The following is a 22,818-nucleotide window of genomic DNA, read 5'->3' on the forward strand; positions in this document are numbered from 1 at the left end:
TTTATGAGGATTTATTGTTGGAAAAAAATGATAAATACTTACAAATATTTATTTCTTTTTTTCTTAAGTCTTAAAAAGCAATTCAAGGTGGCAAAGCACTAATTACTTTGATGTACAATCAATTTTTTTTTCCATTTTAGAATATAGCATTATATAAAGATTTAATTTTTCACTTTATAGGAAAGGTTATTAATTTATTGTTGCCTAACTCGAGCTGGTTATTGTAAGCATTATTAGTTAAAGAACTAAGACTTTTTTTTTTTCTAAATATTAAAACTTAAAAATTATTCTATAAGGAAATATACTAAAAAATAATAGATTATAACTTATAAGATAAATTATATTATGTATATTGCTAATTACATTGATTTGTTTTTCTAATTTTATCTACATTTTAAATATATAAGCCATAAGGAAATTTTCATTTTCTTTGAAAATTTGTGCATAAGTTCATTCAAATAAATTCCATACAATGCATACTCATTTGGAAACAATAATACTATAGTAAATAGTTATTGAAAGTCAGACCCAATTGACAGCAAATCGTGCTTCTTTCCTTCTATTCTATTTATTTAAAAGTTAAAATTAAATGAATAAATTTAATCAATAAACTTTTGAAGTTTATACCGTAGCCTATGAATTTTTAAAGTATTTAATAAATTTATAAATTTTAAATTTATATCTAAATCTCTAAAATCTAAATATGTTTAATACATTCATAGATTTTCAAATTTAAGCCTAATAACTAATTAATTAATTTATTAGACACAAGATAAATAAATAGATGAACTTATTAAATAGAGCCTAAACTTATAAAAGAATAAAAATTCTCATTCTAAGCAAAAGAAAAAAATCTCAAATTGTGGAAGCGGCTGTTATGCCGCCATTGCCAATCCCTACGCAGTCAGCTTTCTCTAGAATTCCCCATCCCAGCGGGCCCCACCGCTACAACATTCTGAGAACTTTTTTAAGATATTCAAAATTCAAAATTTGAAAACCCACGTGAGTGCACGCGCGGCGCGCTATAGTGTGGCCCAATCAACGGCACGCAACAACTGTCCGAAGCAAGGCGCATTTTAGCGGCTTTCAATGGACCTTTGACGACTGTCCAAGGCTAAAGTAGCGAGCACAGGCCATTCCTTCAGCTCTTCAATTCATTTTCTCGTCCTTTCGATTCCTCAGAACAGTGCCCGCCTCTCTTCCTTCCTTCTGTAGCCTCCATTTTCGCTTCCTCTCTGCTAGCTTCTTGTTTCTTGTATCTTTGAATTCGAGGGTTTACGAGGGAGGTGACTGTTTGGTTGATTTTTGGCTGGTGTTAGCGATGACAACCATGGAGAGCTTGATTGGGCTGGTGAATAGGATCCAGAGGGCGTGTACTATGCTCGGCGACTATGGCGGCGGTGACAACGCCTTTTCTTCTCTCTGGGAAGCCCTTCCCTCTGTTGCTGTCGTCGGTGGACAGGTGCTTCTTCTTTCTTCCATATCTCTCTTCATTTTCGTTTTCTTTTGTTACTTATGTGGCAAGTATTGCAAATTCTTGTTAGCGTTGGAGGAATTACTATGGGGAGAAGCTTCGGCTTTAGTCTTTCGAAGTGGAGGAAGTATGTGTATATGGCTAGGGTTTTGGGAGACGGAAGAATAAGCCACTTCTTTGCGCAAGAGGGATTCCAAGTGAAGGAAGTCTTCGGTTTACGTATAGACCGACCTTCATGATGGACGTTTCATTTTCATTTTCTGACTGTTTCGTTTTTTGTCCCGCAAAACAGAGTTCAGGAAAATCTTCGGTTCTGGAAAGCATCGTCGGTCGCGATTTTCTTCCGAGAGGTTCAGGTGAGGCATTTGATCTTTTAGGTTTTACTTCAAGTAGCATCGTTTAGCAGTTAATTTATAAAGTTTAACTGGGTTTCTTTTTGGTAATTGCAGGGATAGTAACACGACGGCCGTTGGTGTTGCAGCTTCACAAGACAGAGGAGGGGTCGCAAGAGTATGCTGAGTTTCTTCACCTTCCTAAGAGGAGATTTACGGACTTTGGTATGCTGCACATTTCCATGTTGTCTTTCATGATAGTTAGTTTCGGATTATTGTTCATGACAAGTGATTATTTTACATGTTCAAAATTATAGTTAGTTTCGGACTTGTGATTTACATGTTCAAAATTGCCGTTTTTGTAAGAAATTTCCCATTTGTTGTTCTAGCTCGTTGTTATTTTTCTATTCTATTTTCAAGTTGAATTCATCATTTCCTCTTCTTGTAATGTACTGCAGCTGCGGTCCGTAAAGAAATTCAGGACGAGACTGACAGAGTAACTGGGAGGACAAAACAGATATCCCCAGTTCCCATCCATCTTAGTATTTACTCTCCAAATGGTTTGTGATTTTTCGTCTGTTGATTCATCTATTATTTGAATGGTTCATTTCCATGGCTGTGTGATTTTGTTTATTCCGTAGTTGCCTGAGCAATATTGGTTATATTACATTTCTTGGCAATTCCTCTCCGGTTCAATTTGTTGGTGCTACTTCACTAATTACCCATAATTTATAAGTGTATCATTTGTAAAGGTCTTTTTTGTTCATTTTGCTTCTTTATTTGCTATGTTTGATCTTAAAGGTACATTCACTCCACCGAATGGTTTCTTGTTATTTTCCTCTTCTGTTGCAGTTCTCTCTATATTGCTTACTTTTATAATACTGGTTTTTTTTTTTCTTTTTTTAATTTCTGCCTACTCTCTAGATCCTTTGGCTAAAAAATAGTAAATCTAGTACTGTTGGATGAATGTTATATCAAAATACGGAAGTGAATAACCATAATCTTAACAGCTCTGTAATTGTATATTCCGCCCTTTTCTAACATGTGAGGGGGAGACTAAGACTAATAAAAGATTAATGGCAGTTAAGACTAATAAAAGACTAATGGAAGTTTATTTACTTGAATAGCAGCATTGACATCTTAGGAATATTTATTTTGTACCAACCTCTTATATTTGAATTAGTACGTTAATATCAAATATCTGACTCTTTCTTTCTTTTATTTTTCAGTTGTCAACCTAACTCTTATTGATTTACCTGGTTTGACAAAAGTCGCAGTAGGTATGTTGATATGTTTTACTGATGAATATTTTGATTCAACATGATTTGTGTATTCTTATTAACTGATGCAATTAAAAAAATATATATTTAGAGGGACAACCTGAAAGTATTGTTCAAGACATTGAGGCCATGGTTCGAACTTACGTTGAGAAGGTAATGAGATTATATATTCCTTTTCAGTTATAATTATTGTGTGATGAGTACTCAAGCCTTGCATCAGACAAGGATGTATGGGTACTCAAGTTATGGTACTCGAACTTTCATTGTTTCTGTTTACCTTTATAAACATGTCATAAATGCTATTATGAACAATGGTGCTCACTTTTTCATATGTTCATAACTTGTATTAAAGCAGTTTGTGTAATCGAGTTATCCTGCTCCTCGCACTCCATATTGATTTGAATATATATTTCTTTGTGTTCTTTTTCTGCTTTACTTGTAAATATACAGTGTACTATATTATATTTTATGTGATATTTATTTTGTGCCTATTTTTTACAGCCTAATTGCATAATTCTGGCAATATCTCCTGCCAATCAAGACATAGCAACTTCTGATGCTATAAAACTTGCCAGAGAAGTGGACGCGACTGGTATGATCTACTTGTAGCTCCCTTTATTTTCTTCTCTCCTTTTCTTTACATATATATTTACACATTGAAACTATAAATTTTGTAGCTTTCCAAACTTGTGATTATGGTTTTTGTGCAATTGAGTAGGGGAACGAACTTTTGGGGTGTTGACAAAGCTTGATTTGATGGACAAAGGAACTAATGCTTTGGATGTAAGTCATTGTTCTGTTGATTAGTTTTAAGCCTTGATAGGCGAACTTTTAGCAGCGGGATATGAATTTATGATGAGTACCCTCTACATTCTTCAATGTTTTAAATGTTTTGAAGGAGGAATTGAAACATACATGTTAATTTTATTCTTAAGGTTTTAGAAGGAAGATCATATCGACTACAACACCCATGGGTTGGCATAGTGAACCGATCTCAAGCTGACATAAACAAAAATGTAGATATGATTATTGCTAGGCGTAAGGAGCGTGAGTACTTTGCAACTAGTCCTGACTATGGACACTTGTCTAATAAAATGGGTTCAGAATATCTTGCAAAACTCCTATCAAAGGTTTGGTTTCAAGTTTCAATTTTATCGCCTTCCAGTGTGGTTTCTGATTTGCTCAAAAAGGTAATTTTTTTTATGGTGCATTCTTGTCCTTTTAGCACTTGGAGTCAGTTATAAGAGCTCGCATACCAAGTATTACTTCTTTGATTAACAAAAGCATCGATGAACTTGAATCTGAGATGGACCATCTTGGTCGGCCTATTGCTGTTGATGCTGGGGTGAGAAACTTATTGCTCTTGTTATAGACTGTTAAATGTTTTGCCTTTACACTACATTTTTACTTACCTATTTTATCTCAGGCTCAATTGTATACTATTTTGGAACTTTGCCGTGCTTTTGATCGGATTTTTAAGGAGCATTTGGAAGGAGGGTAAAGTATTTTGTAAAATTTGTGTCCTCAGTTCTTTGTGATTTTTCTTCTTCTGACTATCTTTGTGATCAAATCACAAGACTCTCTTCCTTAGAGGCGATAGAGATCTAGCTTTAATAACGTATATCATTTTTCCAGGCGACCGGGAGGTGATCGTATATACGGGGTTTTTGACCACCAGCTTCCTGCTGCTTTGAGAAAGCTTCCTTTTGATCGGCATCTTTCCATGCAGAATGTGAGGAAAGTTGTATCAGAGGCAGACGGTTATCAACCTCACTTGATCGCCCCAGAGCAGGGTTACCGACGACTAATTGAGGGAGCACTGAATTATTTCAGGGGGCCAGCTGAAGCTTCTGTGGATGCTGTATGTCACTCCATAGCTTCTCATCTATTTGGGTCATTATTAGTCTTTTCGTACTAGTAATTTATTAGTGCCTCTACTAACATATGAAATTTTCCTTTAGGTTCACTTTGTTTTGAAAGAACTTGTGAGGAAGTCTATTGGAGAAACACAGGTAAATAATACTGGCTGATGGTGGTTTTCCTTGGGAGAAATTGTAATGAACGATATAATATATTGTTTTAAAATTGTTATGATTTGGTTTGGAACATCAGGAATTAAAGCGCTTTCCCACTTTACAAGCTGAGATAGCTGCCGCTTCTGGTGAGGCCCTGGAAAGATTTCGCGAAGAGAGTAAGAAGACGGTGATTCGACTTGTTGACATGGAATCCTCCTACTTGACAGTGGATTTCTTTCGAAGACTTCCTCAGGAGATTGAGAAAGCTGGGGGCCCGGCTGCTGCCCCGACAACGGATCGATACACAGAGGGTCATTTTAGGAGGATTGGATCAAATGTGTCCTCTTATGTAGGAATGGTATCAGACACTCTGAGGAATACTATCCCCAAGGCCGTGGTTTATTGCCAAGTCAAGGAAGCTAAGCAATCGTTGCTAAATCATTTTTACACCCTATTAGGGAAGAAAGAGGTAAAAATTTTTCTCGACTTTAATTAAGAAACTTCCATTTTTCTCGTCATTTTTCCTAGATGACCTGGTAATTTTTTATAAAAAAAAAAAATAATATAGCATTACAATTGTGAAAGTGAGATTTGAATCTCCATCCTAAGAATAGATGTTATTAATGCTTTAACATGAGTATAGTGTTGTTGCTTTAACTTAGAGCTATGCTCAGATTGACATTTGTCGGATTGAGATCTACCTCAGTAGCAATGTTTTTGTGTATCGGGATATTAAGGGTCTCGCCCTTTGCACTATACCTGATGTTCGAAGATATGATTTTAAGTTATTAAGTTTCCGTCTTAGGGCTTGACCCCAGGTTTTGATGGTAGTAGTCTAAGAGATCACATTTATTGTTTTTGAATGTGATATATCAGGCCAAGCAGCTTTCACAATTACTGGATGAGGACCCTGCACTGATGGAGAGAAGGCAGCAATGTTCAAAGAGGCTTGAGCTCTACAAGGCAGCCAGGGACGAGATCGACTCGGTGTCGTGGGCACGTTGAGGTCGATATATCAGGGAGCGATTACACCTTGTATGATACAGCTGAATTTGTAGTCATTTTATTATGATGATGTAACCATGGACAAAGGGATATTTTGCATGATGGCTGTGTGTTGATCTTGCATTCCCCATGTAATATATATATATATCTCTTATATATTTTTATTTGCCTTGCAATATTTGGTGTTATGCATTCTTTATTTGTGGTTGCAGCATGTTTTTTATGGCCAGCTTCCTATACTTTTTTTTTATTTATTTAATATTGCTCTTGGATCATAGAATGAATTTATAGTTATAATGTTTGGTTTTTATTTTATAAAAAAATTATATTTATGTTCACTTCTGTATTTTTATTTTTAAGATTCTGTCATAGGATATCAATTCAAGCATTATTCAAATAATAGGAATCTGTGAAAGAATGATGCTCAAATTCTTATTGAACTAAAATCAATTATACATGCAAGAAAGTTGTAGGATTTCTCACACATTACATTAATTGATGATTGATGTATTTATAATATAATAAAACAAACTATTTACTAACCCAAGATTTTGTTGATTAATTGATTAGTGACTTATGGATTGAAGAGATTTTAATGATGATTGAAATGGTATTCAATTTTCTATTAACATGCTACATTTTATAAAATATATATATACAACATTGGTATTACATATGTTGGGATAATTTATAGATTAAAATATCATCTAAGTTTTAACTTCTTTCTGCCTTAAAAAAATAATAATAAGTGAACTTCTTTATTTTTCTGTTAATCGAAAATATTAAAAAGTCGAATTTTAACTCAGATAAGAAAAACTCCATTTTTTTCTTCTTAAACCTCATTTATTATCTGGCTTCTAGATTTTAAAATTTAAATTACTTTGGTTCCTTAAGTTGCAATAAATTTTAAATTTGAATTTAATTATTTTCAAAAGAAAAAAAAATAATTTTCACTATCAAAATTTTAAAATGGAGAAACATAATATACAAAATAAAAAAATTTAGGAACTAAATTTATAATTATAATTCAAACTAAAATAATTAATGTTTAAGGTTGCTATGATAAAGCTTTAAAAAATTTTAAAGTCCAAATAATCAAAATTATATTTTAACCTAATTTGTATAAATTAGAATACCCGCGGGCACTGCCCCTTCTAAACGAGGCAGTGACTGAGTTAAAGCGTCGCCACTTCAAAGCCAGGATATTGTCTTCTGCTCAATCCTCTCTCATGGCGCCACGGACGTAACTGAAGAAGCTTCGACGGGATGAATGGCGCTTGCGGCAGCGTCTTCCAGCTCTGGCAGAGCCCTCCGGCCAAACGCCTGATCATCGGAAGCTTCAAAGTTTCCTACGGTTCTGACTCCATTTTCGCTCTCCGTTTCTTGCTTATATTGTTTAGGAGGAAAATGAATTTCGGTCTTTTCTTCATCGCTTTTGTTAACTGCTACTATATCGTTGAAATTGGAGTTGTTGGACGCGGCTTTGCTCAATTACCGCCATTTCTTAGCTTCTCGAATAGTTTGGTTTTCGTTCCAGTTTGTTTTATCGCTTCCTTTTGAAGTCAATTTTGCAGCCAGTGGATGAAGAACTAGTAATAATAATATAGAAAATGTCGTTGTGTTCATTTGAAAATTAGAACACTGGAGTTTAGTACTTTTTCTTTAATCATACTTCCGATGTATTCTCTGTTTTGACTTCATTTCATTATATTCTCCTACTCATTTTTTACTTTAGATGTTTGATACCTCTTTGTGCTTTTTCTGGCTGATTTATGATAGTTACTATTTGTCTTCTTATGTAGGTATGCATGTGATAAAGAGTTACAGGATTTATCCAAATCAATGCTTCTGTAGATCGGTTCAAACTGAAACATATAACGTTGTCAATGGTAGTTATATACCGAAAACTGAAACAAAAGATGAAAATGAGGCGAAGGTATGTGGTTCTGTAGTTTCATCTGTTTTAGTTGGGGAGTTGTGCCGTTGTACATCTTAATTTGATATTAGTGAAATGTGTTTCCTATAAAATAAAAAGAAAATGTAAAAACTCTGAGTTTATTTGATTTCACTCTGTAGTTAGATAACAAGATAAGAGAAAAACAATATTTCTGCATCTTTTTCAGGATTCACCTTAAAATAAAATTGATTTTGTTGATTAGAAATTAGAAAGCTCAAGATTTCATTTGTTTCACATGGTTTTTTCATATTAGCGTGTCATACACATTTCTTCACATGGAGGAGCCAAATTTATGTTTAGCTCTTCCCTGTTATCTTTTAGTTCAATTCTAGTTGACAGAGTAAGCTGCTGTTTCATGTCTTGGCTTCAGGAAAAAGAAAAACCATCAAAGAATCTTGAGAGCGTGGGTGCATTTCAGAAGCTGCCGATGGTGATGCCATCTCTTGATATCTTCTACTCTGCACTAAAGAAGGCGAAGAGGGTTAGCCCTACAAAGGGTATTTTTAGTAGCATGTGGTTTTGTTTATGTGTTTACACTAGCAAGGCTGGTCTTGGGAGCTGATTTTTGGGAAAGTGGATTCAAAGAACCTTCTGCTTATGTTGACTTTTTTAAATCCATCTTCAGGTATAGCTAATATTGCAAAGAGAGAGAGAAATAGGGGTGCCAAACAGCTTGATACACTGATGAAAGTTTGTTCTCATCCAAATATCAGTCAAAATTTTTTATCCTAATAATTATACTGGTGCTCTGTAATTTTAAATGAAATATTGTAAAAGCTAATATCATGACATCTTGTTTCCTTTGATAGGAATTAGCAATTCCCTTAAGAACGTACCTGGAAGAGTTTCCAAAGAAAGAATATCTTCACCCTTATGAATGCTCTCTCATCGAGTTGACGCTTGGAGATGGAATGTATGAAGAGGTATACCATGAAGCAGCACTATTTACCTTTTTGCATCATAGATGTTAATGGTTTGTCCTTCAGTAATTAGTTCTCTTCCAACTTGCTAATCTTCTATTAACTGAAATCACTGAGTTAACTTGTTGTAAGGCCTCTTAAGTATTCGCGTATGATGCTCTTGTGGTAATAGATTTAAATTTTGGAAGATATTAGATCCATTTTCAGAATGGCAATTTAATATGTTTTTCTTTATAGTTTTTTTGCAGAGAATTATTATTCTGAGCCATGTTGCAGAAATTTATTATCTGTTGAAATTTACATATGATTCTATGACATAATCTGGTTGTGCAAATATTCTTATAACAGATCAATCTTTCATTACTGTTTCTACATTTAACATTTAACAGGTCTTGAGAAAGGTTGATGCTTTAAGAAAGAAAGTGGTATCTGTAGGGAAGGAGCATGCTTCTCTCTGTGCGAAGGTTAGGATTCTATAAGTTGTATTTTTTTTTTTGTAGTCAATTGCTGGTAATTACTTTCTTCTTAATTTTCCTTGGTTAAATTTCATAATATACAGATGTCGTAGGTGCAATTTCACTACTTCTAAGCATATGAGATATACTGTCATTTGGTAAATTTGGCCTTGTCATTTAAAAATCTTATGGTTAGATGTGGTAAGAATGATTCTTTGGAGAATTTTGCTTGAAATTAAAAGGAGCGACTTAAGGGAGGAAAAGAAGGATTGGGAGGAGATTTTCGAATTGCCGCCCACGCCGCCGCCGCCCCAAAAAAAAAAAGTTCATAATTAATTGAAATTTAATCTGGATGGTATTTCTAATTTTGTTTGCAGTCCACATCAAAGCGGGAGGCTGAGGAAAGACTTAGTGCGGTCAGTTCTCTCCATAATGAATCAGCGTTCTACTGAAATATTGCGAAATCATTTGCCATAATGTACTTTAACTGCAGGGTATGAAAAAGGTGGAAGAAGTCTATATTCATCAAGCAAAAGCTGTTGATGATCTGTTGCATATTGCAAAGGTATTCATTTTCTGCAATGACTAACTGCATATTATATTTATGAAGCGATATCGTAGATGCAATTCCTTACCTCCCCCCTTGAATTATGATTTCATTGAAATTCCGATTTGTCGATGCCTAGAGGTGCAGTTCTTTAATATCTTCCCTTCTAATCAATGTCGCTTGGCCATTACAATTTGTGTGTAATGACATGTTCGATTTTTTATTATACATTTTGGATCCAACAAGCTTAATTTCTTAACATTTGGAACCTACAGTAATTAGTAATGATATTTGATATGCTATTCATCAGACTTTACGGGCAATGCCAGTTGTAGACTTGGATAAACCAACCCTCTGCCTTGTTGGAGCCCCTAATGTCGGGAAGTCGTCTTTGGTTCGAATTCTCTCTACTGGGAAGCCTGAGGTGTGTACGTATTTACCATTATGTTCTACTTAGGTGATCTTACAAAGATAGAACTGAAAAGAATAAAGATCCTGAATCTTGATGTACCTTTTTTACTCCCATTGTTTCCCAGATTTGTAACTACCCATTCACAACACGAGGAATACTGATGGGTCATATAGTTCTAAACTACCAGCATTTTCAGGTGATATTTGTCCCTAGAATATGTGGATGACTTTTTTTTCTTCTTTTCTTCTCTCCACTCAATTTATCCACATCTGCAAATCTGATTGCAGGTAACAGATACTCCTGGCCTTCTGAAAAGATCTGATGGTAATCACATTTAAGGCTTTGTTTATTTTCTTTCAGAGAACCATAAATTTCACTGTTTTTTTTTTTAATTAAAGCTATGATATAAAAATCCTGTGCAGTGTCACCTCTTCTATGGCTTAAAATGAGTTATGTCGACAACAATGAAAATATAGAGCTCTTTTAAGAGAATAATTATCTGTCAATATCCATGTCAAGCCTTTCCGTTAACAAAAGTAAGGCATTTTATTAATTTTATTGTTAAAGGCATTTCGATGTCAAATCGTTATGTACTGTATCAAAAGTTGCGTGCTTCTTGTTTTTCTATTCCTCGTATGGTTTTTAATAGACATAGAATTTTAAATGTTGATATCAATAGAAATATCGAGATCTCAATTTTATTAAAATGTTGATGAAAATATAAGTTGATGTCGGTGTGTATTTTAAAAATATGTATAAAAATAAATATTAATAATAAAATATTTAAATTAACAAATAAACATTTCACCCTTTTAACTAAGTTGAAAATTATCAATATTAATATTATGTCCATGTTGGTGATATTTTTTATATTTGTCTATTTTTTGTGATATTATTGAAATATCCATTCACCCCACGGGTGGATTTTGAATTTGTAGATACTTGGGCGAAAATTAAATACCCTACTTTGACACACGCTAGACTTTGGTTTAACATCCTTTCCTCTGAATCTGCAGAGGACAGAAACAATTTGGAGAAGTTGACACTTGCTGTCTTGTCACATCTTCCAACGGCAGTGCTATTTGTTCATGATCTCTCTGGAGAATGTGGCACTTCACCTTCCGATCAGGTATCACTATGCTTTTCCTCATTTTGAAATTCAGTATCAATAATGACCTAAATGGCACAATATTAGTGCAATTTGATTTGATGGTTGAACTAATCTGTAAATGCAAATGTTAAAAAATCTGATACTCTCCATTATCACACATAAATTCTAGGTTTTAGGCTGACTTGAACAGATTTGTGGCTAAATTATTGTGTTCTTTGGGAACCATCCAATGATCACTAATACAATACTTGTGAGGAAATTAGGGGTTCGGATGAAAACGGTGTGCTTGTGGAGTTTAACCGACCTTTTTTTTCTTGGGTATTGAAATTGTATAGAACTGAACTAATATTACAGTAGGTTCGTCAAATATGTCGACTTTTTTAGTTTTCTTTTTCACCCTAATATGCACTGTGCCCATATTCTACAGTTGGCCATCTATAGGGAAATGAAGGAGAGATATGGCGACCATCTGTGGCTCAATGTTGTCTCCAAATGTGATCTGCTGAAACAGTCTCCTGTAATCTTCAGCACAGAAAACTGTGATCGTGACGATATTGAACTGAAAAGGTACAGGCGATCTGGACCCGAGGGAGCCTTGCTGGTATCGGTTAAGAATGATGTAGGCCTCAGCGAGGTAATTGATGTAGCTTTATTGTCAGATTGACTTGCTGTTTTTTTCTTTCTGCTTACCCTCGTAAATTATTAGCGCAATAAGAGTTCTAAAGTTTCTATGATGCTAAGATTCTTATTCTACTCATTAGTTTAATAACATACCTCAATCTAATAGCCAATTTCCCGACGGTTCTAATATAAATTTTCCTAATTACTTGCCATCTTTGCAGTTGAAAGAAAGAGTACATGAAATGCTGGTTTCTCAGATGACTCGGATCAAAGAACAACAGGCAACAGAGGAAGCGTGACCTCGACGGGAACTTCTGGCCCCATTGCAACCCAAAGTCTGCACTCTGATGGTGAAACCAGAATCTTCGAATTAGATGGGATTTCCCATCGTGTTGAAGAATGGGCGTTAGAAGAAGCCAATGCTGCTCATCATACATGACAATGGACATCCTCTTGGAGTATTCACATTCTCGTCGAGAAGTCCTAACGGCCATACCCACCTCCTCGCTGTGTTTATCTATCTTGTAATTTAAAGTATTTATCTGCAACTCCATTGTTCTTTTTCTCAGCATATCCTGACGGATTTTCTTTAAAGAGACAACAACATCACAAGAATTAGGTACACATTACTTATTATTGAACATAAGGTCGTTGATTCTGTTAATGGCAATATCAGATATCGGTTCAATGGGCCGGTCTTCTTCCTCTGACAAAACAGAGATGGATGGCTCTTTACTGAATTCGTCTGTAGAAAATAAAAACATAATTTCAGGAAGTTTGAAATCAAACAAGACTGAAGAAACATAAAGTCACAAACATGGTGAAAGATGTTCCACTGATTGACGGAATCCTTTTTTTTCTTATCAAATTTAATGCCGAGGAGTAATGCATCAAGTACTTAAATTTTCAATTTCATTAAATTAAACTCTGGATTATTATTCAAAGGGTATTGAAAACTGAGTTTACCAAACATCACATTGAAGGAAGTTGGCGGTGGGGTGGACAAAAAGTTGAGACCAATGTAGAACACCAAGGCTAATGCTATAGAAACCATGACATAGGCTGGCACCGCCACTGCCCAGTACCTGCGCAGAAATAGGAATGAATTTGTTAATTCCCCCAAAATAGGACACGTGTTTCTTCTAATTTTCCATCTAAATACTTTTATTTACATAATATGCTCACACAATACTCGAAATCAAAACACAAAATGAAGGACTTCACAGTATATATTATACAAGTTCACAGAAAATCGATGTGGACAAAAGTTGTAAAGATATTCCCAAGAAAAATAGCATTTTTGTGATGTGGGATGAAAATATGGTGGCTGTTAGTGAAGTGATCTGTGAGTTCTCCATCTCAATCCGGGGAGCCTACCACACAATTCTATATGCTAGATTTTGGTGGCCTATGCCCTCCCTCTTACCATGTCTGAAAGGAATTTTGAAGAGAAATTTATGATCTTTGTGGAGTCTGTCGCAGGTTGGTGCATTAGAGGCGATTGAATTTCACAAGATTGTTCTTTGAAAAAACCTATAGGTGGAATGTAATAGGGAGGAAAATTTTCTAATACTACCGGAGTACTACCCCTTTGTTCACCCTACAACTTCTCTTCTGAAATAATTCTTTAATATTGGTGAATACTACACTATTCTCAAATAATGCTAACGTGGCACACAAAGAATAACATTATACTATTCCCAGTACTAGGATATGAATTGAGGGGATTTAAAAAATTGATTGAAGAGCTAATCCAATTGATAAATATTCTATTCTATCTATTAACTGAATTTCACGCTTAGAAAAATCTATATGTGAAATGGAGAGATTCACCAAGAAGGCAAAATATTGTACTTAGGCATCGAAGCAGTTTAAATTTAATCGAGAATTGATGATTTCTCAATCCTCCATGCTCATAGGATACTTCTCAATGAAACGAGAATGCAAATGGATCGGGATATTACTGACCTGCTAGGATAGTAAAAGATTCCAACGGAATGCAGCCACGAGTCTGGAACATATGCCCATATCAAGAATACGACTGTTCATTCAGAAACTCAGAAGTTTAGGCTCAAATAATTCTTCGGAGGCAATAATTGAAACTTAAAATATTCCCCATTCCAATATTGTTCTGTAATTAATTGAAACCCAACAGTTTTTACAACATTCCATTATTAAAACTGTGAACAATCAAAGCTCCCTAACCCGAAGCAAACATGCATGGTAATTTAACAGGCATATACATGAAACGAACCTGTAGCAACCACTGTCGAGATGGAACCTACAAACCCGTAAACTTCTGAAGGTTTGGGGCCATGGTCTCCCGATAACCCGAACCCAGGAGCTTTGTCATCTCGGTACGAGAAGAAGACTGAAGCAGTTCGTTTCTTTGATAGACTGAGTGTTCTTCTAGGGCTACTAACTGAACGGAGATTTTCCATATGTTAAACTTCTCGGCTTGGATATCTGTTCACTAGTCCAAATTCTAAACCATCCTAATCCACAATTTTAACCTTGTACTTCTTCTCAACTCAGCTTCCATTAGTTTCCTGTGATTGCATAAATTGAGTTTTAACCATATATAAAATTTTTGGGAAAACATGGACGCAAAATTTCAGGGGCCAAATAGTTCATTCATGAAGGAAGTGAAGCCGATAAATAGTTAATGATCAAAAATCCCCACGAAACTTGTCTTTAAAGAAAAATCATAAAATGGAGATTCTGATCCCTTCATAGACACCAATTTCCTCAAACAGAACAAGCAAAAACCTAATCAAAGTTTACATTGTCTATAGCGTCAACGATAGTTCCCATGACACTGATTTTAAAGTGAACTATCGGCATAGGGGAATACAAGATCGTAATTCAGAATCTCGAATTAAACAGACAATGTCGCACAATATTCACAATGATGATGGTATTGCCAATGAAGAAAATAAGGTGGACCCAATTTGGGATCTTTCATTCACATTTTTTTCCATCAAGAACGTTTTATAAAACTCTTAGACTCCCGAATTTGGAGTATCCTACTTTCACGCAATTCACAGGGTTCAACAAGCAATCGATATTTCACGATCAAGGGTGTAGTACTATTTGTAGTAGCGGTCCTTATATATCGTATTAAGGATCGAAATTCACAGGGTTCAACAAGCAATCGATATTTCACGATCAAGGGTGTAGTACTATTTGTAGTAGCGGTCCTTATATATCGTATTAAGGATCGAAAGATGGTCGAAAGAAAAAATCTCTATTTGACAGAAAAGAATCATCGTCGTAGGCCATAGGAGATGCAAACCGGGAACTGGATACTCGGAAATTCATTCTTTAGTCTCAATAGTTCGATTGCCAGAAAAAATGGTGGTGGAAATTTTCCTAAGCCAATCGAACTTATGGCAAAAGAATAACAGAGAAGAAGAGAATCAGGATTTCAATTTTCTCTATTCTACACTCGTTTTCAGGAATCCAGATGGCAAATATGGCGCGACGCATGCTTGGATCCAATCAGAAACAGCAAAACCAGGTAAATTGACAGAAAGATGCGACTAATTCAAACGAAAACTTGAAGGCAAATGCAGAATCAAACAATAAGTAATGCAATTAACGCTATTCTGATGAGAAAACAAGAGATTAAAATTCTTACCGTCGAAGAGAGAGAGCGCGCGCGCGGGAGAGAGAGATCGGAGGAGGAAAAACTGCGGAGGAAGAGAGGCGCTCTTCGAGAGGAGATATTGAGCCACATAAGTAAGTTGTGCATTGACTTTAGATTATCCTGGAAATTTGACAAAATAATTAAAAATTTAATAAAATAGTGAATATAATTACTAAAAAAAATAAATTTTTTTTTCTCTAATTTCACGACAAAGTTTCGAACTTAATTTATAAAATATATATGTATTAAATTTTTTTTAGTAGATTTTAACTCATAATATTTTAATTGGAAATATATGCCCTCTTGTTGGGTGTGTTATTATTATTTTGAAAATAATATATTTCATTATTATATTTATATTTTATCTCTTAATATTACAAGTGAGTTCAATTGAAATTATTTTCATTATAAATAATATAAGTATAAGCCCTTAAATTTATTTTAAACTATTAACCATGTCTCGCTAGACTTTATTTTTTTCCTTTTTTTTTATGTAAATAAATATATTGTCACATTATTGTTTGACTATTCTTTTTTTAATAGAAGAAACCCCCATTTTTTGTCTACTTTCTTTGTCATATATATTTTTTTAAAACGTATTTATTAAATTTATTTAAAATATTTTGAACTACCTTAGTGCTATGTATATTGGTTGATGGAATGTCCACGAGATACTCTATTAAATCAAATTTGGATGAAGTACTCTAACATGACAAATAATTAATTTGATTGACTACGATCAAACGATTAACTATAACCACGGTTAAATTAGATATATGTAAGGTCAATGGTTTAATTATTATTATTATTATTATTATTTTGCTTTTATTTTTAAGGTTAGAGGTGGGTCGAACATTTTTATTTTTATTTATTTATTTTTGTATATCAAGAGTTCAACAATGTAGGGATATAAATTTAAACATCTACCATCGAGACAGATGCGCATTCTAACAAGTTAAGCAAGGTTGACAAGCAACTTAAAATTAAGGCAAAAGTGTAATTATTGATTCATGAGAATTTGTTACCCATTCAATCAAATTCTATAAAGGTTATTAAATTTAGTTTGAATTATGAACTTCAATATTATTGAATTTTAGTCTACAAACTCTTAAAATAATTATTTTAATGGTTAAACTTTAAAAAGAAAAAGAAATCAATTTAATTATTATTGTTATTATATTATTAATGGCTTCCCTCACCACCACACTTCAATAAATTTGTGTGACTTCACTACATGTACATATTAGTATATTAATACACATCTTTAAAGTAAGGTCATATAATGATAAAACAAATAACAATAATAATTAAATTTGACCACTTATTAAGTAAAATAAAATGATGACCTTCTCTTTCATGAGTAGAATTTTTTTAGTACAATATATTGGGGAGGTGATTCGAACTCACAACCTCTTGATTTGAGGTATATGCCAATTGCGCTGAGTTATGCTCGTTTTGGAGGGTGGATTTACTTATTCCGAGGGAGTATATAATTTCTGTTAGGTCAACTATTTTTTTTCAAAGGAATCAAATTCAAGGTAAGGTAACTTTAATCTTAAATCAAACCAAATAAATTTATTAAATTATTAAATCAAACCAAATAAATTTGTTAATTTTTTTTTCTCTCTCTCTCTCTCTTCTTTGTTCCTGCTGCTGCTTGAAGCAGCACATTTATGATTTAATGTAATTTCAGTTGGTCTTCTCAAATTTTAGTTTGATGTTTCGTTTCTTATTAAATAGAAAAATATATTTAATGCGATCCAAATCCAAACGGTGGCCCCCTTAGAATTTACTCAAAGAACCAACGGAGAAAATGGAAAGAAGGCCGTAGCCGTTGCGATTACGCGACCTCTAAAAAATTATATATATATAAAAGAAAAAAAAAAGAGAGGAAATCACATGAATGCCCCCCACCGACCGTAACGCTCATTTTAAGGCACCACTTACGTTGCCATTCCTACGGTCAATCGAGTCTCTATTTAACGAGCCACCACCGCGTCCGCTTACTTCCGCGTTTTCCCTCCTCCTCGGATCTCTCCCTCTCTCGCTCCCGCGCGCGCTCTCCTTTCAACTGTAAGAATCTTGATCTCTTCAATTTTCCATACTGTTCGCTTTAATTGCATTTCTTCTTCTCTGATCTCTGCATTGCCATCCACTTTCCGCTTTTATTTCTCGTAACCTGTTTCCGCTTCGATCCAACTGTATTTTCCCTGAAATCGAGTGGAGGATACAGAAATTTTAGCTCCTCAGGGTTTTCCTCTGTTTTCTCTTCGGATACTAGTTCGTTTCGGGTTAACTCGCTTAGATCTGGCTTTGAAAAGTTTTGCCGCCATTTTTCTGGCAGGCAATGAATGGAAATTTAACAATGAATGGCCAAGTCTTTAATTATTGGATTGCATTTCGTTCTCTAAACTATTACGATGTTGTTCTTTGTTCTTTTTCTTATCTTCATTGACGGTACTATATCCTTATGAATGTTGTGCGACAGTGCATGCTTTTATTTCCTTCCAGATCCTGAAGTCTACTACTGTATTTTCCCGAGTTTTTCTTTGTCCGAATGGATAGCCAAGGTCATGCATATTGGATCTGCAAAAATTCGATGAAAGTTGATAGTCATATTAAAATTTCGAAGATTTCAGTTTATTTTTTTTCCTATGTTCCGAGAGTTTAGAGAATATATAGATTAAGGAAATATGATTGCATCACGTTCAGGTTTAACATTTTATAAATCCAGCCTAATGTTCTTCCGACTTATCTTTTACTTTTATAGCATGAAAATCATATCACGCTATTATCTTTCCAGCTCTCTCCTCCTTGTTTGAGTGCTGAAACCTGGTTTTGACATATTTTTGTCTGGCTATGTAGATAGTGAGTTCATTTCTAAGTCAGTATAATGGGGACTGTCGTTGATGCTGCTCCAATCAAGGTATAATTGGACTATGTTTTTAATTATATATTGAGGAAATTGATGTCAATTGAAAGATAAGAATCTCCATTTTATTATTTTTTTGGACACAAGTTATGTGGGGATGTTATTTTTGCTTAATTCTTTAATAAATTATTTGACTCTGAGATTTTAGTACATCTTGTTCTGATCTAAATTTTAAACAATTTTGTATATGGTTAAAATGCAGTTACAGGAAACTAATGGAAGCTTAGCTGAGAAGAAGCCTACAGTTGTCTTTGTTTTGGGTGAGTATACTCTTCATGAGTCAAGTTATGATATTTCAAATATTAAATGAGTTCATAGGTTCTTATTTCCAAGTTCCTTTATTTTATTTATGCTAAATTTTGTTTTGGGTACTGAGTGGTAGTTGGTTTTTCTAATAACCAGGTGGGCCAGGTAGTGGCAAGGGTACTCAATGTGCAAATATTATCGAACACTTTGGGTACTCTCATCTTAGTGCTGGCGATCTTCTCCGGGCAGAGATCAAATCTGGTTCAGAGAATGGGTATGAATCATGTACTCGTACATATGTTGCCAAGACTTGAATAGGCTTTTCATTGAATCTTTATTTATTTGTTTATTTATGCATAGTTGCCAAAGTTTGAGAATTCCATGGCTTCTATCTGTCTCATTTCTAAACTTAAGGAAATTTTGAATTTCTTATGAATTCCTATTTGTGCTAGATGTCAGCAGCATATTATTGAGTCGTACTACCTAGAATTGAATAGACTACTATAAATTGAATCTTAACCCTATACTACTTAATTTTATAACCTGAAAGATTTATGTAGAAAAAAGTGATTGCTGTTTTTGCAATATGTCTAGCACTATCTGGATTATTGTGGTATTAATACCTAAAATTGAACAAGTCTCCTTTTTGGCATCTTCTCTAGCATATCATTTGTGGTTAAAAATTTTTGGATTATTTTTTGAGTTAATAGTCTTTTAACATCCCTGCATTATATTTGGATTTGGAAGGAGTTGGGCATTTGTCCTTGAGGGTTTACATCTAAGTTAATAATTCAGTTTTCTTTCTTCCAGTACTGGTTTTTTTTTTTTCTAAATGTGAATGCTTGCCTTTCCATATATTATCTTCTAAATCTTATGCTTTGTTTTCTTTTTAAGAAAACTATACATTATCATCGACACTGACAGGTTATCTATTTATCTGCTGATCCTACCATTTTATTTTTGTAGCACAATGATTCAAAACATGATTAAAGAAGGGAAGATTGTTCCTTCAGAGGTCACCATAAAGCTTCTTCAACGAGCAATGGAGCAAAGTGGTAACAGCAAATTTCTCATTGATGGATTCCCTCGTAATGAGGAAAATCGTGCTGCATTTGAAGCTGTTGTAAGCCATTTTTCTCCTTGCTCCGAGCTTAGTTCTTTTTAAAATTAATATGAGGTTGTTGTACAATCCAAGCTAGTAGTTATGTTTGCTTGCTTCAACTGTGTATTTCATTGATGCTTTGCAGACCGGAATTGAGCCATATCTGGTCCTGTTCTTTGATTGTCATGAGGAAGAGATGGAGAGGCGCCTGTTGAGTAGGAATGAGGTGCGAAGTGATAAATTTCTCTTGTACTTAAATCTGTTATTTGAAAATTTATGTTCACGTTATGAATTCCCTTTATGTATTTGATCCAGGGAAGAGTGGATGACAACATTGAAACAATTAGGAAACGATTTAGGGTTTTCTTGGAGTCTAGTATTCCTGTGGTTAGCTACTATGAATCCAAAGGGAAAGTTCGTAAGGTGCCGATTCTTTCTCTTCCGACTTCAGTACATTTTAGCGTCCCTTTTAATTTTAAATTTTGAATCATGTTCTACTCTTCTTAGATCGATGCTGCGAGGCCTATTGAAGAGGTTTTTGAATCGGTTAAAGCTGTTTTTACTCCAAAAAATGAAAAGGTAAAGTTCTGTTGATATGCTATGCAGACTTTTTTTCCCCATTAACACATCTAGCATTTGACTATTAATGGACCTCTATTTGTTGGTTTTATAGAATGTGATTTGGAATTATGTACTCAATTTTTAAATATTTAGTTAAATTCTTTTGGTCTAAATTCTTCTGTTTAATTTTTATGACCATGTATCATATATTGCTTCTAATTGAGCATTCTTACTTTCCTCGTCCATTTATACCTTTATTATCTCTCCTTTTTGGCTCATGGACTCCTGATCCCCATTTCCTTTCAGCCTGTTAGGTTGTTTCTCTCTTCTGTTAATTTCTTTCATATGAAAAAAATATTTATAATTATTGATTATCTACTACTTAATTAAATATATTATTGATAATTATGTGAACAAAATTATTCATTATGCTGATGCTTTTGAAATATATGATTATATGTTGCATACACAGTACAGAAATGTTTAATTTAAACAGACCGAGTTATTTGTGTATTGGAAGGAAAGAAAATAATGAGAAGTCATGTGGGTAGAAAGAAAAAGTGAGCAATTTCTTATTTGGAGCTGGAACTTAGGCCTTACTGTTGGCGATGAGAGACATGTTAGGAGGGTTTATGATTTCTGTATGGTTCTAGATCATTTAATAAATTATGATCTGTATGTATGAAAATATTGATGTTCAAATATAAAAGTTACCATTCCAGAGAAAAAGACAAAGAAGTGTTCATACGATGCCTCCCCTTGAACCATATGGATTATACTTCTATGCCCGGTTGCTCTTCTGTTGCCCTAGCAGTTGGCAGTTTCACCTTTTGTGGCACTGAATCTTTACGTGTTAGACTGTTGCCTTTTGACCTTGTGGCTAGTGCACAGAAGCCATATGCATTCATTAGAGATCATTAAAAGTTATTGTCATAATGTGGCTGTTAATTTCGTGACCTTTAGATACAAATACAGTGGTCAAAAAGTATTTTTTGATTTCTAAACCATTCATCTACGAAGTATGAAAGTGGTAGTCATGTTTATCCACACGCCCATAATTTGCTCATTTTCTACATTGCTATTCATAATACATTCTGGCATCCCATGGCTACTGATGTCGGTGTGGTGTGCTTGTTGCAGGCTGACTAGACTGAAGATTAATTTCCGATTAGTTTTGCGTGAAATATCTGCTTTGAGGTAAGATTGTAATCACAAATATCGCATATCAGCTTTTAATCATTTGGAGAGCAAAAAGGGCTTTTCCCACTCTTAAGATTTTGGGAGCTTCAACTCCGTGTTTTTTCTAATTTCTTTTTTATGCTTTTGTATTGGTAGGTATTGATTTTGGTGGCTGCATCAGAGTTGGATGTTTAGGTTCTATTTCATACAAGGAGTCAACCATATTCTTATTATTGTTACTGTACTTTGTTACTAAAATTTGTAATAATAGTAAGTAGCAAGTCCGTGTGCAGCTTACGAAAGAGGTCTATGTCTCTATATTCTTCTCATTGAGATTATTGTATCCATTGATTTAAACAATATAGGCTTGGTTCTACTATTGATCTTTGATCAGCAGTGTTCTTCTCTACAGTGCATCGCCCCATCCCATCGCCACCTCTTATTTTCAATATTAATATTAATGTTAAAGCTAGATAACCTCAGCCATTTTTTGGCAGATATAAGTAGAGTCATTTCAATATGTAACTTTCTTTTGGCAGCTTACACATAAATAAAGAGACGGATTCACCAGTAGATCCTCGTATTGCATCTCAATTGAAGGGGAAAAATTGATGAGTGTAAGGAAACCAATTTGAGATGGTCGTTCTTTTTTATGAGTATAGTATAAGGAAGGCTAATTTGCGCACAGATAGGAAAAAAATGGAACGATAATGCAAGGTAGGGGTGCATACCGAAATCGACAAAACCAACAAAAGAAAAAGGTCATACCGAACGTTTTTTGATTTATGCAGTTCCTCGCTTGGTTCGGTTTATCACAATTTTTAAACTGAAATTTGCCATTCAATCTCAATCCTCTAAGCCAAATCCCTAGTATGGCATGTTCCCTCCCCTGTCATGCCTTTTTGGTTGGCACTCACGATTCACGCCACCCGCTAGCCTTAATCACGAAACACTTGCAACCTGCTCATTTGCTTGTAAAACTGCAAACCAAACCGCCAGCTTGCAGTTCGGTTCGGTGTG

General features: G+C 34.4%; 4 protein-coding genes across 4 annotated transcripts; 3 read left to right on the forward strand and 1 right to left on the reverse strand.

Moving 5' to 3' along the window:
* Positions 1 to 1,129: 1,129 nt before the first annotated feature.
* DL1D (DYNAMIN-like 1D) lies at positions 1,130 to 6,282 on the forward strand. Its single transcript, XM_022291333.2, has 15 exons — positions 1,130 to 1,462; positions 1,767 to 1,830; positions 1,924 to 2,031; positions 2,265 to 2,366; positions 3,036 to 3,086; positions 3,178 to 3,239; positions 3,588 to 3,678; positions 3,805 to 3,869; positions 4,022 to 4,216; positions 4,312 to 4,431; positions 4,513 to 4,583; positions 4,722 to 4,947; positions 5,048 to 5,098; positions 5,199 to 5,570; positions 5,978 to 6,282. Exons 1-15 carry the CDS (start codon positions 1,322 to 1,324, stop codon positions 6,104 to 6,106), a joined length of 1,848 nt encoding a protein of 615 aa, XP_022147025.1. The 5' UTR covers positions 1,130 to 1,321; the 3' UTR covers positions 6,107 to 6,282.
* A 967-nt stretch (positions 6,283 to 7,249) lies between these two features.
* On the forward strand, positions 7,250 to 12,817 carry PDE318 (P-loop containing nucleoside triphosphate hydrolases superfamily protein). Its single transcript, XM_022291292.2, has 14 exons — positions 7,250 to 7,460; positions 7,909 to 8,042; positions 8,434 to 8,560; positions 8,689 to 8,753; positions 8,873 to 8,986; positions 9,373 to 9,447; positions 9,816 to 9,854; positions 9,932 to 10,003; positions 10,296 to 10,409; positions 10,522 to 10,593; positions 10,685 to 10,721; positions 11,414 to 11,526; positions 11,936 to 12,142; positions 12,351 to 12,817. Exons 1-14 carry the CDS (start codon positions 7,373 to 7,375, stop codon positions 12,426 to 12,428), a joined length of 1,335 nt encoding a protein of 444 aa, XP_022146984.1. The 5' UTR covers positions 7,250 to 7,372; the 3' UTR covers positions 12,429 to 12,817.
* LOC111016047 (phosphatidylinositol N-acetylglucosaminyltransferase subunit P) lies at positions 12,222 to 15,893 on the reverse strand. Its single transcript, XM_022291293.2, has 5 exons — positions 15,770 to 15,893; positions 14,384 to 14,678; positions 14,098 to 14,170; positions 13,096 to 13,214; positions 12,222 to 12,874 (listed from the first exon to the last, which is right to left on the reverse strand). The coding sequence occupies exons 2-5, from the start codon at positions 14,568 to 14,570 to the stop codon at positions 12,756 to 12,758; spliced, it is 498 nt and encodes a 165-aa protein (XP_022146985.1). The 5' UTR covers positions 14,571 to 14,678; positions 15,770 to 15,893; the 3' UTR covers positions 12,222 to 12,755.
* Positions 15,894 to 17,699: 1,806 nt separating this feature from the next.
* LOC111016119 (UMP-CMP kinase 3) lies at positions 17,700 to 22,186 on the forward strand. Its single transcript, XM_022291407.2, has 10 exons — positions 17,700 to 17,851; positions 18,644 to 18,704; positions 18,913 to 18,970; positions 19,113 to 19,230; positions 19,923 to 20,079; positions 20,204 to 20,284; positions 20,374 to 20,481; positions 20,566 to 20,637; positions 21,760 to 21,816; positions 21,955 to 22,186. The coding sequence occupies exons 2-9, from the start codon at positions 18,672 to 18,674 to the stop codon at positions 21,766 to 21,768; spliced, it is 636 nt and encodes a 211-aa protein (XP_022147099.1). The 5' UTR covers positions 17,700 to 17,851; positions 18,644 to 18,671; the 3' UTR covers positions 21,769 to 21,816; positions 21,955 to 22,186.
* The last annotated feature ends 632 nt before the right edge of the window (positions 22,187 to 22,818 follow it).

The sequence above is a fragment of the Momordica charantia genome, assembly GCF_013281855.1.
Source record: "Momordica charantia cultivar OHB3-1 chromosome 5 unlocalized genomic scaffold, Mcharantia_2.0 BLBB01000005.1, whole genome shotgun sequence".
Lineage (NCBI taxonomy): Eukaryota > Viridiplantae > Streptophyta > Magnoliopsida > Cucurbitales > Cucurbitaceae > Momordica > Momordica charantia.